Raw genomic sequence first — 17,537 nt, forward strand, 5'->3', positions numbered from 1 at the left:
AACATGGAACTGATGGACTGTGGGAGATTGCCTTTGGGGGTAGTCAAGGCAAAAGTCAGACTAGCGTTTAGTCATGCCTTTTTCTCAGGCAGAGTTAGTGCACATTTTTTGGATGCTGGAAACAACAGAGTGTGTGCAAATAAAGATCTTAAGACAATCCCCCTCCTCCGCATTGGCTGTGTGCCTCTGATCCATCAGATCAGTAGCAGAGTAAGGACGTGGTGACCTTCAGGTTTGGGGGGATGGGGTGTTTTTCTCTGTAGTAAGTTACCCAGCGGGCTGAACTCAACCTCTCCTCCATCAAGAATTCCCATGTTCCCATAGACCAGCGATTGTGTCTTAATGAATTCTCTGAATGCTAATCAGGCAGCCCAAGTCCAGGGGGTGGGGCAGGGCTCGACACAGACAACGTCCTGTATAAATATGCAGAGGAAATTTTTCTCCCCCCGTCATCACATTCCTTCTCACTTAGAAAACGAAAAATGAAAGTGAGGCTGTTCCATTTCAGTTCTATTTTATGGTTCATCCTATTTCCTAGCTTGCTTTTGTTCTACCTCTTCTGTCAGTTAATAATACACTTGTTTGTCCGATTACAGAGTTGTGACAATTCTGTTTTGATTTAGCTCATGTCCCGCGGATATCCTGTAATTGTTTTGTTCTCGCTGACTTTAGATTACTCCAATTCAGTGTGTGTAAAATATTTTGCTGCTGAGACCCTGTTTATATAAATCTTTCAGCACCACTGGCCAGAGGTTATATCCTCGACCATTAATCAACACTCAACAGACTCTTAATCTTTTGTCCGGGTCCTGTTAACCTCATGGACAAACTCTTTATGGCTCAATCAATCAGACTGACTAGCTCTGAAATGTCCCGTGGTACATTCTCAACAGCCCTTAGCAGCCTATTCAGTCACAGTCAAGCTGCCATAACAGGGTTACAGTAATCAACATTCAAGACAAAAAAGGAAAAAGATGACTGTGCACATGCAGTGACCTATGATCTAGGACAAATCAGTCATAATTTGTGAGTAGGAACAAGCCCCTCTTTGATCCAAAGACACTCAGACTGAATCAATCAGGGGATGTTTTGTGACCCGAGTTCTATTGACAGTGAGCCTTTGTGGATGCATGACATTGTGGAGGCGAGAGCCTCATCGCTGAGAGCTTTATAATGACGCAAAGTTAATTTTGCTGTGAAATTTCATAGTTTTATTCCACAAAGCAGTTCTCTAATACATCATCAGTGTAGCGGACCCGAGTTTTATCTTCCAATTTAAGCTTGTGAAGACACTGGTTCATGTTCATGAATACAGATGGATCTTAAAAAATGGAATTTTATAACTCTGTTTGTACAGAACTAATACACCATGGCTTGGAAAGTAACTTAATATAATATATATATATATATATAATTCAGAAAGATTGCTGATTATTGTATTCACAATATGAGATATTGGTGTAATTTAACACTTTCCAACTGTAATTTAACCCTGTGAGTAGCAATCTGTCCTGTACTTCTATTACTTCTGGATGCCATGTCATTGTGCTTCACTTCTATTGTGGAACATTTGTGGAACAGTTTCAGTGCACTCTGAAACTCTAATTTTACTAAATGTATTTAGTAATTTAGTCCAATTTAATGTATATGTGAAGTGGCAGCTGACTGAATCTTTGCATTTCAGTCCTTCAGTTGAGTCCAAGTTTGTTCATTTTGGTCAAAATAGATTTTTTTTTTATGCATCCACAGGCTTTTTTGTTTGTTTTAACTACAATCTTAGACTTTACTATTAAATTTCAAGGTGTTGTGAAACCATTTAAGTGAGTTAGAAATAACTAATTTTGAGAAATTGAAGTCTAGCTTTGCCTTGCATTGTCTTCCTAATGTTGTTTCTTTAAGAGAAACTGAGAGGTCTGTCTGCCAAGTTATATGATACCCAGGCATACACTGCTGTTAGTCCAGAGTTAATTAAGCAGAAGGCAGTGGGATAGTGGAAAATTAAAAACACCATGAGTAGTGGAGCAAACCAACCATGCTTAAAGAGCATTGTTCCCACATCTTACTGCGCATATATATATATATATATATATATATATATATATATATATATATATATATATTCCTCAGTGAAAGGCAGTATTGGAAAGTCCCAGGGAACTATTGATTTTCATTCGTCCTTTTGGCCTTGCTGTAATGTGTGGATTCATATGATCCACTGCTCTTATGGCATGAATGCCTGCTGCAGATTGAAGCCATATGGTTGTGGGAGGCACAAGTGTAATAGAGGTGTTAGGTCTTTATTGTCTGGGGCATAGTAAAAACAAACTTGACCAGTATACCACCTTTTCATTTTCCTTTAAAAATATGATAAATAACCTATCCATTTATCATCCTGCGTTAGAGTGTGGCTTTTCGCTTTTTCCTAAATGCGGCACTAAGCAAAGCAATGCCATTTCACATATTTGTGGTTGTTGTCTGTATTTTCTATAATTACCCATATAAAGTGCTTCATTTTCAGTCCACCCGCTATCGCCCAACCCTTTGGGTTTTAATATGTCTGAGTTCATTCTCATCCAGACGGTTTTATTTCTTTACCTTAAATGTTTTTGATTTATTCTGCCTAAGGGCTTAACTGACAAATTAGAAACTGTTTATCAAGATGAACATGGAATTTAAGTGCATGTCAAAACAGGAATTAAGTCATCACATTTAGCTAGTAGTCTAATGAAGAAGGAAAAAAAGAATCACTAGTTTTGGAAACGACTTCAGGGGCTCTGTATATTTCATCATGCTTTACTGCATCTGAGATTTTAACACCAAAGTGACTCAAACAAGTTTCTCTGTGATGTCGCTTTTCCAACCGCTCAGTGTCGAGAAACTGGACTTTTTTCGGATGATATTATATCATTTGTGAGTCTAACAGCACTGCCCAAAATACAAGGGTTCACAAGGAAGCTATAATTTCATCAGCACAGTTTCCTACAATATAAGAGCGTTAGCTTTATTTTACCTCAGTACTTACTGCACTGTCATGGATGGCATAGCAATATAAAGTATTGTGATGGTAAAACTTCACCTGAAATAGAACCAGTAGCCTTTTCTTGACATCTGTTTGGTTTCAATCTGTAAAGTCACTGGGGCAGAAAGCTTTTCATCCTTGAGTGGACAGGATAAACCAGATATTATAAGATTATAGGATCACAATACCAATTCAGTATCATACAAATTGTCATGAGCACACAGCCACATATAATCTGATCTCTGGCTCTCTATTTGCCCTTTTGTATTGCTCACAGACTACTTGACATGTTGCATAATGTGCTCTCATTTCTGCTATTCTCTTCCTCAAGGCCTCTCAAATGTCAATAGTACGGCAGAACATGAAAGAGGAGCCACTCGAGCTTTATCATATAACCATTCACCATTAATGCATTAAAAGTAATTTCCACAGGCTTTGGCATTTTTAACTTTAATGGAGTATAATGTGATCTGAATTGGATAAGCAGAAGAGAATGGATGGGTGGATGTAAATAAGTAAGACACTAAAAAAAATGTTTGACTTTTGAAGTTTGTATGTGGGGATGGGAAATGCAAAACTGCCATCATCTCATAGTTAGCTTAGCTTAGCATGCAGACTGAAAATAGACATTAAGAGACAGTATGTAGTTATGAAACATTTTTTCTTTTCTCAGTATAAAGCCTTATTTACCTTCAGAAATTGTTTACTACATTTTTATATATATATATGTTATCTATGTTCTGGTGATATCCATATACATGTTCAAGGCTTTAGAATTGGCCCCAGGTCCTAAGAGAGTCCCGCTCTTGCTGAACGGTTTTCACATCACACCCACACAATGAAATCCTGGAAGCGAGAGTGACCTGTTAGTTTAGGGAATATTTGATTTTTGAGAGCAGAGTAAGGCTGCTTAAACTCAATCCAACGAAATCCCTGGTGGTAAGCTAGCCTGGTGTGTGTCCCAGAAGGCAGCGTGAATGTAGTGGGCCGGGACTTTAAACACAGGCTGTGGAGTACTTTGTAGCTACACTTGGCATTGGGAGTCAGTTTTTCCTTGATCCCTGAAGCGTTGCATTGTCTTTTGAAAGGAGGCTCTTTGTGTTTGCGGCATGGAGCAGCTCACATGATGAGACCCAGTACTGTCAAAGGCATTTTGATGTCTGGCAGTGTCTGCATGGAGGATACTAAAACATTCATTGCATATTTGGATGCTATTAACATGGATATTACAGCGTACATTGCAATGTCTTTCATTTGCCTCTCCCTAGAAGGCCTTGTGCTAGCATGCTTTTTGCTCATTATAAAGGGTAATTAAGAGAGGAACGCAGTGCTGTAGGTATATACTGGCTTTCGGACACATGGCACACCATTATGCTTTTCTGTAAGGCTCTGTCAGTGGGAGGAGGGAGCTACTCGACACATCAGATATGACCCAGTTAAAACAGCTACACAGGACCCTATAAAGTAGATCCTACCCTGAGGAGGATTTTCATCGCCTTTGGCTCTGTTGTGTTCAACATACATTTTCTTCTTCATTTGACTCTTGATGGAAAAGCTATGACTTACACACAGAGATTCCAGGCTGCCATGCAGATCATTTCTTCAACACTTTGCCATAGATGCATGCTATTTAGCACATTCCCCGTCTTTCTTTTAATTACTGAAAATTGATTTGAAAGAGGGCTGAAAAACTGTTGCCCAGAATAGCCTGAGAGTTGTCTTTGATTCCATCTGTGTCATGTGCAAGCAAAGTAGCTTACTGTCACCACCCTGCCACCAAGCTTCATAGTGATAATAAGTCATTAAAATATTGCTAGATAGCTCAAAAGCTAATCTTTCTTTGGATTTTGTTTGGGGGGGGGGGGGGGGGGGGGGGGAATGAGGCAGCAAATTGATAACAGTAGAAGTCAAGTGATCCAGGAATGGTAGGGTTTCTAAGATATACAATATGAATATGATTTTCAGGATTTTACACACTAGCTTTAGCACAGAGGTGACTACATTTAAGAGAAAGGTTAAAGTATGCATTGTTTTTAAGGAAAACTAAATGAGTAGCATTTGGAAAATAAAAAGGTGAAATTTCTCTTGGATGCTGCTGAAATTCTTTTCTTTCTTTCTTTTTTCCATACCTCCTACTTGCATTCTCATCTTAGCCAAAAGGAGGGGGAATGATATCCAATTTGCAGTATGAGATCAGAGGAGACATTGTTACGCTTGGAGAGAGCCATGGGTTTGTCAGTGGAAAGGGTGAGACATACAGAAAATATCTACGCCCTTGTGTGAAAAGCTCATTCTCCGCACACATCCAGAGGATGTTCTCTTTTGAAAGTTACTTGCTACGTATTTAGCACAGCCCATTTTCAGCTTGTGCACATTTTCTGCACCATGTTGTTCTCCTGGGCTAGCAGACCGAGAGAGATTTTGATCACGCCCGATGAAGCAGAAGTTAATTTTGTTTGTGTAATTGGTGTTTTTATTAATTACTGGTTGTAGTAGGAAACTGTGTGACAAATGAATGGTGTGATTAGATAAGCCCAGCTCTTGACAGAACGCCTATAGCAAAAGCACTGAAACACATCAATAAAACACAAACTGCTCTTTCCGCCCAGGGCCAGTGATGTTGACTGATGGGTGGACCAGGAGAGAAATCAGACTGAGTTAACAGCAGAGGGGCACAGGCAAACTAGACCTGCTGTTCATCATTTGTGACTTGTTTTTGGTCATCGAAACTGATTACATCAATCATTAAAGTGATTAGTCATTAAAGTTTTTGATTTACTCAAGTTTTTCCACAGCCCTAACTTATAACTACATTTTAACTACCAAGAGTTTATCTCTGCCCTAAGTTCTGCTTGTAGAAAATATTTGTCACGCCTACTAATGACAAAATTATCCTAAAGCATAGTCCAAATTTCGTCAACTAAACTCTGTAAGATCGTCTCATATACTATATATCTCTGACAATGTAAGGAACTTACTAAAAGCGCTATATAAATCCAATCCATTATTATTATTATTATTATTAAATTGGCTTGCTAAATCAAGATACAGTTGACAAAATGTTAATTTGATTAGCCACTAAACTGCATAAGGGTTGTTGATGGATATTTAAAACACTCTAATTCGCTTTTGTTCAGCTTACTTTAAAGTCATTCCTGGAGGGCAACTGATGTTCAACAGTCAAAAGGCAAATAAACCAAACAATGAGAGAATACATGAAAAAACATGTAGGTTTACAGGATGACATAAAAGTAAAACCACACAGACATCATATGAGCATGAAATAATAATGTGGGTGTGTGAGTGTTTCTATCAGTTTGACCTTTTTTGTGGGCCGGAAGCAAATACCAAAGAGAAGATGAGGTGGGTGCGTCATGGAGATGATGGTCACACTCTGAATAGTCGGACTGTGTTTGTCACAGTGCTCTGATCTCACCGACCGGGTCAGTAATAGAGTTTCCTGTGTTTGATATTCAAATTGTGAAGCAAATCATGGAGAAACATGAAACTAAACAGAAGCTGCGGACTAGCAGAGTTTCTGTGTGTAGTCAACCATCACGCAGTAGGCAACAAATTTATTCAGTTTATTATTAGCTGCGACAGTGTGGCAGGTACTGTTTTCACCTCGTGAGTCTGTCTGTCAGTTTCATCACGGCAGAAGACGCCATCTGTCGTACTTTGGCAATACTTTGCATGTCGGTCTGGGCAGATTTTGTCAGCATAATAATGACATAATAGGAAAAAAACTGCAGTGAAGGAGGTTGCGTTGGCTCACAGCACATGTGATGCAGCGTGCACATCGACACTTGGGATGCAAAAAGTCGTTCCAAAGGCTTATTTCTTAGAATTTGTAGCTTGTTGAGTGGGTGGTTAGTTCGATGGGTTTTTTTCCTTATACATAAAGACAAATAAATGCAATTACAGATCAAACTAAAACTGCAGTACTAATATTCTGCTGAAAGGATTCAATGAATTAGGTTAACTTAAATTCAACTACACTAATGCATCAACCATCTTGATGGTTCTGTTTTCTTTGTTTTCAGTATAATGGCAGGGACACAACAGGCCTGCCAGACTGAGAGGGTGCAGTTATAGAGTCCTTGGTGTGTCTAACAGACTGTCAGGATATGATGTAATATGATTGATGTAGGGATGTCAGAAAGGGTGCGGTTTTTAAACTTGTAAATTTAACAATAACTGTGCAAATAACAGAGGTAATTGTGTGTAGTTTAAATGAATATGAAGTTCTGGTTGGAAGTTGGCCATGGTCCAGCCCCTGGGTACCAAGTAAGGATGTTTTGATTATGCTTATGAGTTTGTAAAGGTGTGGCTTTTTCTAGCAAACAGGAAACACCAAGGGAATCAAAAATGTGTCGCTACAAACCATGCGAGAGCCCTCGATCCACTTATTGGCCACATGTGTCTGGAGCAGGGAGAGCAAAAGTAAGTATAGGAAGAAGGTGCCATGTTCGTAACTAGTGGATAACAGGGAGAATTTACTCCTGCATGTCTATGGTAATCAGCCACATCCCAGAAAGCAAATGTGGCTATGTGGAAGACATGTTGCTCAAACTGTACCATACACAGTTTGGTAGCTGGGTCAGATCAAGATCGGATCGAACTGTACTTGAGTGTGATTGCTGTGTTAACATCTGCACAAATGGACTGTACCAAGGAGAAAGAAAACCAGATTTCAGTTTCCACAGACTCAACAGTACATGTATGAAAACACCTTAAAAAGAACTGGAAAAGCATCTTTCCCACTATGTCTTTTCCAGCTGCCCTGTATGCAGCAGGATCGCAGAGGTAGCTACTTAACAAAATAACATGAATAAACTAAAACAAAACAACTCAATATTAATACTTGATACTTTTTAATGACTGGAAAACCAATCAGAAGACTAACAGTCAGCTGAAGCCAAATGCCAGTCACTTGCAGCAGCACCAAATATTTATATGCTTCACTGTGCACATCAAATATCACATACTTCACATACCCTATTTAAATCCCTCCTGTCTCTGCACCCCCCTTTTCCTCCATCTAACCATCTCACTGCTCCTTTCAAGTGAAACTCCAGATCCCTTTCTCACTCACATAAAATTCCCCAACTTTTCCAGCAAAAATGCTCACACAGGAGTAAGCCCTGCTAAAACGACTAAGCCAGTCTAACTTGAATGACGGAGCCAATCAAAATAAGATTTTTTTAAAGAAGCAGGCAGGGAAACGTTACATATTGTTGTTTGTCTTGTGTTTTAAATGAAAGAGAATTCATGCCTCGACATGCAGGGACGGGTCTGTGAACAGATTAGTCACACTGGCCTCTTTAGGCTGATATGACACTGTGAACCCCTGGTGCTTTTCATTATAGCTCTGGAAGATAAACACGGAGAGAAAGACAATGTGGCTAGAGTCACATTTCATGCATTTCCTGGAGTAATGAAGCAGTTTATTGATCGTGTAGTTTTTATCCATCTTTGGCATGTTTCTGGTAAGTAAAAGTCTAACACATATGCTGAGCAAAGGGTATATTAATAGAAGAACAAGACTGTCTTCCCAGGTGTGGTTGCTCTTACATTTTCCTACTTCTTTTGGATGATCTTCCAAGCCCAAAAGGGACTGTCTTACATTAAGCCAGCTCACTCAGGCACATCCACACTCCAATTCCCTGGCCACAAAAATTCTCTCCAGCTTTAGCCTCTGCATTTTTTCCCCCTGCCCTTTTTGGCCTCTTGAATGATAACCTTGAATGGTATTGTCTCGGGGCATGAAAGAGGGTAAAGAAATTCCTTGGGTCTTGACAGAGAGCAAGAAAGCTTGACAAAAGGCATCAGCACTGCCTGAATCGGAGAATGTGGGGGGATATGAAAAGGGGGCAGTTTTTCATTCAGGTAAAAAAGCATTGACAGAGAAAAAAAGATGGGGAACAATGGCTTAGCCATGATGGAATAAAACACTTCTCTGTATGCTTTTTAGGCAGGCAAAAATTTGATTTGAAAAAAGTGCTCAACTGTGATGATGAAATCTGAGGCAAGCAGAGGCAGAAGAAAGATCACTATATTAGAGCAGATTTTCTGGATTGTACACTGATATGTGAGGCTGATTGTATTTGGTTAAATCTATTTAACCCAACTCTTTCAAGTTCATAGAAGAGCCTTTCAGACAAGCTATTAGCCCTGACATAGTCATTCCGATAATGACCACACGGAGATCAATTGAAACTCGATCATGAATAAGTTGCCTGGCCTCATATATTCTGCACTGCACTCACTATCCAGCCCTTTCCTCCTCTTCTTCGCCCCATCCACCCCTGAAGCTTATAAAGCATCAGCTGGCTGCCAAAGCAACTGAAACAAAACTTCAAAAATAGGGGGGGGGGACGCTCTACAAACAGTGGTTGCTGGCGAAATGCAGTAAGGCAAGCAAACATACCTCCCAGATAGAGACGCACTTGAACCTCTCCTGATCTTCCGAAATCTAAGGGGAATCTTTAAATTTGACCTGAGGTCATGATTGATGCTACTAAAGAAAGCTAGCTCTTTGGATCCTTAATCACCTCTGTGGAAAGCACACACGGGGTCTGTGGATGATGGTGCTGGCAGATTTCTAAAGATTATGAGTTCATGCCTTACCTCTGCAACAGCATTCTGGTGAATTCCACTAACTACCCTATCATGACAGCTTAGAGGAGTGCTGAAATAGTAAAAAAAACCCAAAAAACAAGCTCGCTAAGTAACAAATTTGGCTTTTCAGTACAGCTCATTCAGTTGCACTGGAGCAGTAGATAAAACTGAATTTTAAAAAAGCATGCATGCAGATCAGTGCAAAACTTTTCATGGGCTCAAGCAACGACTAGTGGACTTAGTAGTCCAGCCGGGCACAGTTGCCATGACTATTTGATATCATTATGTTCAAAGTGTGGCTGTTAGGGAAAGGCATTTCATTACCCCCCAGTAGTGAAAGGACACATTTGCTGGAGGGCGAATACCAGGAAGGGCTACAGGTTTTGCAATAATACACAGAACAGTTGTGTAGATATAATGTGACCATTTGTTTAGCTGATTATTGCTGTAACAAACAAACACTTCAGAATATCCAAAGATCCTTCAGACAACTTAGTTGTGGCTTGGTCTGGTGATCATCTCTAACAATTTTGGCAAAGACTGGAAAAAAACAGTCTTTTTTAAATAAAAACCTGCCTGTAAAATCCAGTCGGAAGACATTCTGTTGCAGTTTAAGTCAAGACTAGAAAAATATTATAGCCTGTAAAAATGTTCCAATTTCAGCAAAATTTCCAACATACTAGGAACTGATGTTGTAGGATACTCTAAACTAATATCTCATTTTTGAAAACCAAATATGTGTTTCAAAAGTTATGTATGGAAGCCCGTTTGGAAGGAACCATAACTTGAAATTTCGAGTTATCTTTCTTGAAATTTTGAGTTAGCTCTGCCAATCATTAATCTACATGAATGACGTCATTTTCTTGTTACCCAGAAAGATATGGCGCAAAGGAATGCGCACTCAAAACCGGATCGCAACAAATTGGCGCTTTCGAGACTACGTTTGCTGATAGTAGAGCCATGTGATTCAGCTAATAACACAAGGAATTCATCATTTGTGAAGCCACGCTGAAAATAATCAGCAATTTGTGCATTAATGACTGGCTGTAATACTGGTAGCTTAGCTGTAGCATTTGTAGCTGAGGGCTTCAGCTTCCAGGTAAAAAGGAAATGATGTCATTCACATAGATTACTGATTAGCAGCGCTAACTCGAAATTTTGAGTTACTTTTCTCAAATTTTGAGTTAATAAGTCAAAATTTCAAGTTATGGATACTTTTTTCTTTTTAGTGGCGGAAACGGGCTTCCATAGTTATGCTTATAATCACACCTCCGACTTTGACCTATGGGTGGCACTCAAGAGAGCGTTAAATGTTAAAAGAAGAAAGAAGACACCAATGCAGGAATACTATGGCTTATCCGGCAGCTCTGCTGCTTGGACCCCTATTACAGTAATACCAGCTGAACACAGTATAAAAAATCAAGTGGACTAGTTTGAGAAAGTATCTATAGAGACAGTAAAGAAACACAAAGACCATCAACATATATAGAATATTCCTCAATAGAGATAAATGCTGTACAACCATCAGGCATAGCATATATGGACCATTATAGTTTAATCATAACATTACACTAAAAATCCTCGCAGTGGTTACAATGTTCGTAAGGAGTGCATGCACAAAAGCTCTCTCTGACATAACCTCCTGTCACCATCACCCCATCTGTGAAAAGAAATCTGCTCCACATGCTGAAAGCTACAGGAGGAAATCTGAGTGGTTATTAAAGTGACAGGCTACAGAATAGTTCGTATCTGTAATGGAACTTTTATGTTCGCTAATTCTTTGCTTAAGAGGTAGATTTGATGGCACAGACATTTCAGCGGGTCAGTTTATTTTTTTTTTTTGGGGGGGGGGGGGGGTATTAGGTGTGATAACTCCTCTGCCTGCCGCCTCTGTGTGTCGATGCGAGCTGTTGTTGTATATTTCTCATATTTGTCATCCTTTCTGTCAGTCTCAGAGTGTCATCTAGCTGCAGCAAAGGCTCTGTGACAGACTTGTGGTTTATTCCACTAACTATTCTCATGACAGCTTATAGCGGAGTCCTGCAACGATTTCATCATGAGACCATCTGCTGTTCATGTTGTCTGAAAGAGACGATTTCCTTTCTGTGCTTTGGGAAAAGCTCTGAAATACCTCAAAGACCTCAATGAAACGAAACGACTCGTAATTCAAGACTTTTAAATTCTTTCAGAGAATCTGTTTTGCAGCAAAGAGAATGTGAAGTTCCATGCAGTAAAATGCTGTTTATGGTTAATTAGCTTTAGTGCTTGTGACCGTCGTGTGTCTGTAACTTGAGTAGGTTTCACACCAGGACTCAGGACATTAGATTTAGGTCACAAAATGTGAGAACATCTTGAAACATTTAAGAACAGTCGCAATAAAGGAAATCTTCAATCTCACTTGGAAAGGCACAAAAGGTCGAGAAGCATATCTATAACTGACAACCACACGCTAACTGACACAAATCCCCAACTGTGTGTTTGTGCAGATCGGGGTGTAGCAGTGTTAGCTTAGGACGGGATAATAAGAAGGATGAGAAGTATCTGACTATAACAGTGTGCATGCAGAAGGAGAGCCTGAGGTAGCTGCCTCTCACAACAGCACACTTCTTTCTAACAGCTTGGCTCATGAACATTATGTGTAAGAATGTTTTTGGGTTTTTTTTTCTTTCTCAGTAATCTTTTTCCTACATCCCAGTCACCAGCCCCCCTACCTCTGGTTTTCAATAACCAGTGTGGAGTGTGGAGGATGGGATTTGATGGAATTAGCCATCGTGAGGGGAAAAAATAAAGAAATCAAATAAATAAAAGCCAAAAGAGAAACGTGGGACCTCATATTTACACCTTAGCAGTGTGCCCATATTTTATGTTCATCTGCTCCCACATTAACTGTCTTAATAGTGTTACGGTAACATGTGAGCGCTCACATTGACTTCACCCACTGCAGTGTTGCAGACTCTCGGAGTTTGCTTCCAAAAAACAACAGCCAACAGTGACAGTTCACATGGAAACCTTTGATTTTAGGCGCTTACACAATGAACCTCAGCTCCAGTCTTTGTTGTGGCAATAATTCCCCTCCCGCCCGTAGTCTTGGAGCAATTTCCAGCGTTCACTGTCATCATCATAATCTGACCTGATGTGGAAACTATGCAATGAAGTCTTTCCTTTCCCATTCTACTCTGTTTGGTGCCTGCTGCAGAGCTGAGCAACTTTATGGTTTTGATCGTTTTAGCAAACGTGTTAACCAAAGTATGATTGAGAATTGCCATCAAGTTTGATTTTTCAAATGGAAATATTATACCTCACTGGATAGAATAATAACATCTCTGGGAAATAAAGTCGTTTTTGGTTTTTGGTTTTTTTTTTTTGCTCTTTTTTCTTTTTTTTACCTCCTCTCATTTTGCTGCAAGGAAATTCAGTTTGATTACATGCTGCTCTATCTCTGCATTACACAACACTTGAAAGAGAATTTTAAATTATGTTAAATATTAATCATGAATACATTATCATGCTGGCATGCTTTACAGTCTTTGCTATTACAAATTTGAATCAAAACATACCGAGTAACATTATGTAACCGAGAAAATTTAATGGCTGCGTGAATGCGCCCTTCCTCCTAAATACATTTTTGTACCTTTTTAAAATAGTGGGTTTTTAGACTCATCAGGTATCCATAGTGACTGCTTGAATAGGGATTTACATCAAATGCTCCTGTTTCGCTTTTGCTGCAGTGCACAGGCTAAAGGTAGTATTTTTAGGTCTGATGGAGGAACTCGTCTGAAGTTTTCTTAAGGGTTTGAGGGAGAAACAGCTCAGTTGTTATGTATTAAAATCCCTGGATCCCCTCTGATCCTGAGCTGTAATGACACAGACATGGTCAGAGCCTTTTGCTATCCCCTCATTCTCATCAACATGCCAGAGTTTCACCCAATTGATTTTCTAACACCAGTGCCCCATAGACAGCCCGTTTTTCTTTGTCCTTTTGGCTGTGACCAGGGACAACACAGATGTCTCTTTCACTCTACCTACTCCTCCTCAGATGTTAGCCAGTTTGTCTAGCCCATCCTCATTAACATGTGGACTAATTCCTGCTTGTTATCTGGCCTAGATGTAATAAGGCAGACCTGGATGGCAGGGGTAATCAGGTTGGAAGGCAGCGCTTTCTTCCCATCTCTCCCTCTGCTGCCATCATCACATCCCATAACTGATAGCAGAGCAGACACATCTGAGGGGATTAAGCTAATGTGATGGCAGAGCCACCTACCAGGGGCCCCCACAGGGTAATTTTAAGAGACAGGCCTTGACATCCAGGGAATAACTTGTCAAGACCTGGCTGTAGGCAGATATTGAGGATATTAATCCTTAATGTAATGGCCTTGACTAGATTTTGCTCTTGTCTCTGTGCGCAGCTTTAGGCATAATCATAAGTCTCTTTAATCACTGACATAAAGAAGTCCCTCAAGGATTTTCCAGAGTTTTACAGTAATTATTGTGTACCAAAAATGCTTGTTTTTTTCACTGTTGCCTCAGTGAGAAATTGCCAAGTTATTTGCATATGTTCTCATTCATTTGTTTCAGTTTTATGAGCTACATGGCTGTGGTGCTTTGTTTTGTTGCTGTATAAATGTGATAGAGTAGTAAAATCACAGCCCGTGTCATGTACCAAAGGATTGCGAGGCTTAGTTCAGAGGTAGAACTGATGGACGCGGTGAGTGCTGCCTCTCTGGCGATATGTGCTAAAACATAATAGGAAGAACAAGAATGAGAAGCTGCGGATAAGGAGAAGGAAGAACCACGGAGGTGAGGTCACACATATGCCTGTAGGGCAACAGCTCATTGTCTCTTTTTGATCATTTTAATTAAATCATTGACCAAATAATGAGGAAGAATCCGCACAAAACCTGAGGTTAAAATTAATTAAACCTTGCTTGATATCTGGATGGAACAAATAAGAAAACACACGGCGCTTTGCATTTTTATTCAGAGCGCTTAAAAGATTCTTAAATTATAAAAAAAACACCTCCGGAGAGGCGAGGTTTCCTAAAAACAATGCTGGCCTTCGTCAAGGAGCTGAGCGAGCACCTTGATGATGAGTTTGTCCTTGCTGCAGGTTTTATCTCGTAAATGGTGTCTTTGCAGCCTGCTACTATGTTTTGTGATATTTTTGAATCCCCGGTGATCGGTCTTTAGGGCTATTCCCTCGTCACATGACCCGACTGTCCTCCTCTTCATCTCGTTCTCAGGTCTGCTCATAGGATCGGGCTGCGCACTCTATCCACTGGGATGGGACAGCGAGGAAGTACAGCAAACCTGCAACAACAGCTCAAGCCAGTTTCAACTAGGTAAGATGTCTGCAAGGGAGATCCATCACACACAGAGGCTTTAATTACACACAGATGGTTCATAAATTTGTGCCGTGCTCGCTGGATCTTTTATTCCCAAAAACAGACGAATCGCAGAAAATGTGAAACAGACGACCGATGTTTGTCTTTATGTGTTAACATGCTGCCTTTTGTCTCTCTCTGGTAGTCAAAAAAGATGTGATTTCTTGTTGTTTTGATTAATGCATTTGGAAAAAAATGAACAGCAGAAGATCCAGTAGCTGTCCATTTCCAAAATGTTTTATAGCTTTAAATGTGTGCCGAGAATAAGCAATACTTTGATTTGTGCTCTGCATGCAGCTGGTATTATCAGGACTATCTCACAGACAGTAATATGCTACTTTATCAGACACTAGGGAGGTGGAAAAGCTTTTCATACTGCGGCTGCTCCTTTATTTGATACTAATCAAAGAGTGTTTGGTTTTTCACTGGATGTAAAATATTTTATTGGGAACTTGGATTAATATTATTAACACTCAACACAAGAATATATGGAGATTTTTTTTTAATGTCACTGGATTAAAATTAAAAGGCTCATCCTCTCTGAGGATCCCTGGAAGCATCCCAGCCCATTTTGATATTCGTCACCCACATCCTTGGATCTTGACTTGATCTGAATGCTTAGTGGGGTTCACTAAAAACACTGAGTGTGGACCATGAATACTCAAAATCAACCTCAAGAAAATTCAGCTCTTATATTTTTGTCCAGAATCAAAGCGTGCCGTAGGAAAAAGAGCATCAGAGAACCACTAGTCCAGGGATGGGAAACCTATAAAAACAGATTTTTGAATTAAAAGAATCTGTATGGAGCTGCACAAAACATTTGACCTGCATAATAAAGGGGACACAGATTATCATTATCACTATAGATATAGGTAATTAAAGCCTACTCCCATGTGAATATTCTTCAGTTTATGAGATTTTTTCTATCCTCTTCACTACAATCATACTACTTTTTACATTTCATTACAAGTTTAAAGGAAAGAAGAAAAATGTGTATCTTTACTAAATCTTATTACCAATAAAACAAAACAAATAGTGGAGGGAAGAAATATTTATTAGCATTTATAGGCCTGCTAGCTCTAAAGCTTCTACCTGGGTTTACACAAATTAAAAGTGAACAAGTTTGACTATAAATGAAAAAAGTCAGTGAAAAACAGATCCGTTTAAATTTCATTTTGATTAACGTGCAGTTTGGTTTGCTCAGTTGTCTTTCTTCCTTCAGCGACATACAGTAATCAATCTTCAAGATAGACTTTTTGGGGGGAAATTTCTGCTAATGCTAATTTCTTAGTTGTGAAAGCAAACAAATCTGCCCATGCGCTACTTTTTCTTTGCTTTTTTAGGTGGGATTTAAAATAGCTAGGGGGACTGGATTATCTATGCTGCATGCTACCGTGCTACCGTTCAGCATACAGGTCAAAGAAGGTGCTGGGCAACAGATGTATGATGCACATTTCAGTGGATGCAAACATTAAAATGTAATTCAGCACACAGTCTACATATGTTTTTTCTTTTTGCAACTGCAGAATATGAAGAAGCACTCACACCGATTCTAAATAAATAATAAAATGTTAAAAAAAAAAAAAAAACACTTTTTATTTGCTTATTCATCCTAATCAATTTTCCAACTGGAAATGGGCAAAATAGCCGCAGGTATGTAGTACTTGTATCCCATTTCATGAAGATGTGCTGTCGCTGCTGAGATGATACTCTGAACAGATTAATGAAAGACCAAATAGCTTCACTGTCCTCTCCAACTGTTGCCACAAGAAAAAAAATGTTGCTAATATGAAGTTAAGAATTGCAAGTTAATAAATGCTAAGCAGCCAGATGTATTAGGAAACATTAACTGTGATTTTTAATACAGTTTTCTGTCACATGAATTATGAATTTACACCGATTCTGCCATTCTAGCGGCATCTACTCTTAAACCACATAATTCAAACAGATTTCTTCCTTTTAAATTTCAAGAACACATCACCACACGCTATCAGAGGTAATTATGTTGAATTCGCAGTTTTCATTTTATTTCCTCTGTGGAAGAACAGGCACATATACGTTTGTGTTAACAAGTGCTTTTGGTTGAAGGTTTTGTTCAGAGCAACTGGCGACTCAAGGTTCGTCTCATTTATGTCAACACTATGATAAGGTGGTGACAACGAATGATGCTTTCACCACATCTGAAGCCGTCCTTCATTAATTCATCTCTCATTAATTAGCCACGAAGGCTGTAGTCAGTGCTTGAAAACTCTGAATGCCGCTGCAGGAGGCATTAACTGCGTACGTGTTCATTTCCATACCTGAGTCCAAAGAAGCAAAGCATGAAGGATCCAAGTGATTCCTTTGATGGGATATGTTTTGCAAGTGGAAAATACCCTTGTCGTTAATTTGAATGAATAGATAAGCTACAGTCACATTTAAGAAGAGGGGATGTACTTTTTGTTAATGCCACAGAAAAAGAGAAATAAGTATTTTCAACACTTTCAAAAGAAACTCAACCACTGTATCCTATTTCA

General features: G+C 39.4%; 1 protein-coding gene across 1 annotated transcript in view; it reads left to right on the forward strand.

The window, feature by feature from the left end:
- The window catches only part of LOC146503687 (LHFPL tetraspan subfamily member 6 protein), a 54,019-nt gene that overhangs the window by 26,535 nt on the left and 9,947 nt on the right, over window positions 1-17,537 (forward strand). The window contains exon 3 of the mRNA XM_085131413.1: window positions 14,881-14,979. Within this exon, the coding sequence (XP_084987539.1) occupies window positions 14,881-14,979 (99 nt within the window). The remainder of the gene's footprint in view (window positions 1-14,880; window positions 14,980-17,537) is intronic.

The sequence above is a fragment of the Neolamprologus multifasciatus genome, chromosome 14 (assembly GCF_963576455.1).
Source record: "Neolamprologus multifasciatus chromosome 14, fNeoMul1.2, whole genome shotgun sequence".
NCBI lineage: Eukaryota > Metazoa > Chordata > Actinopteri > Cichliformes > Cichlidae > Neolamprologus > Neolamprologus multifasciatus.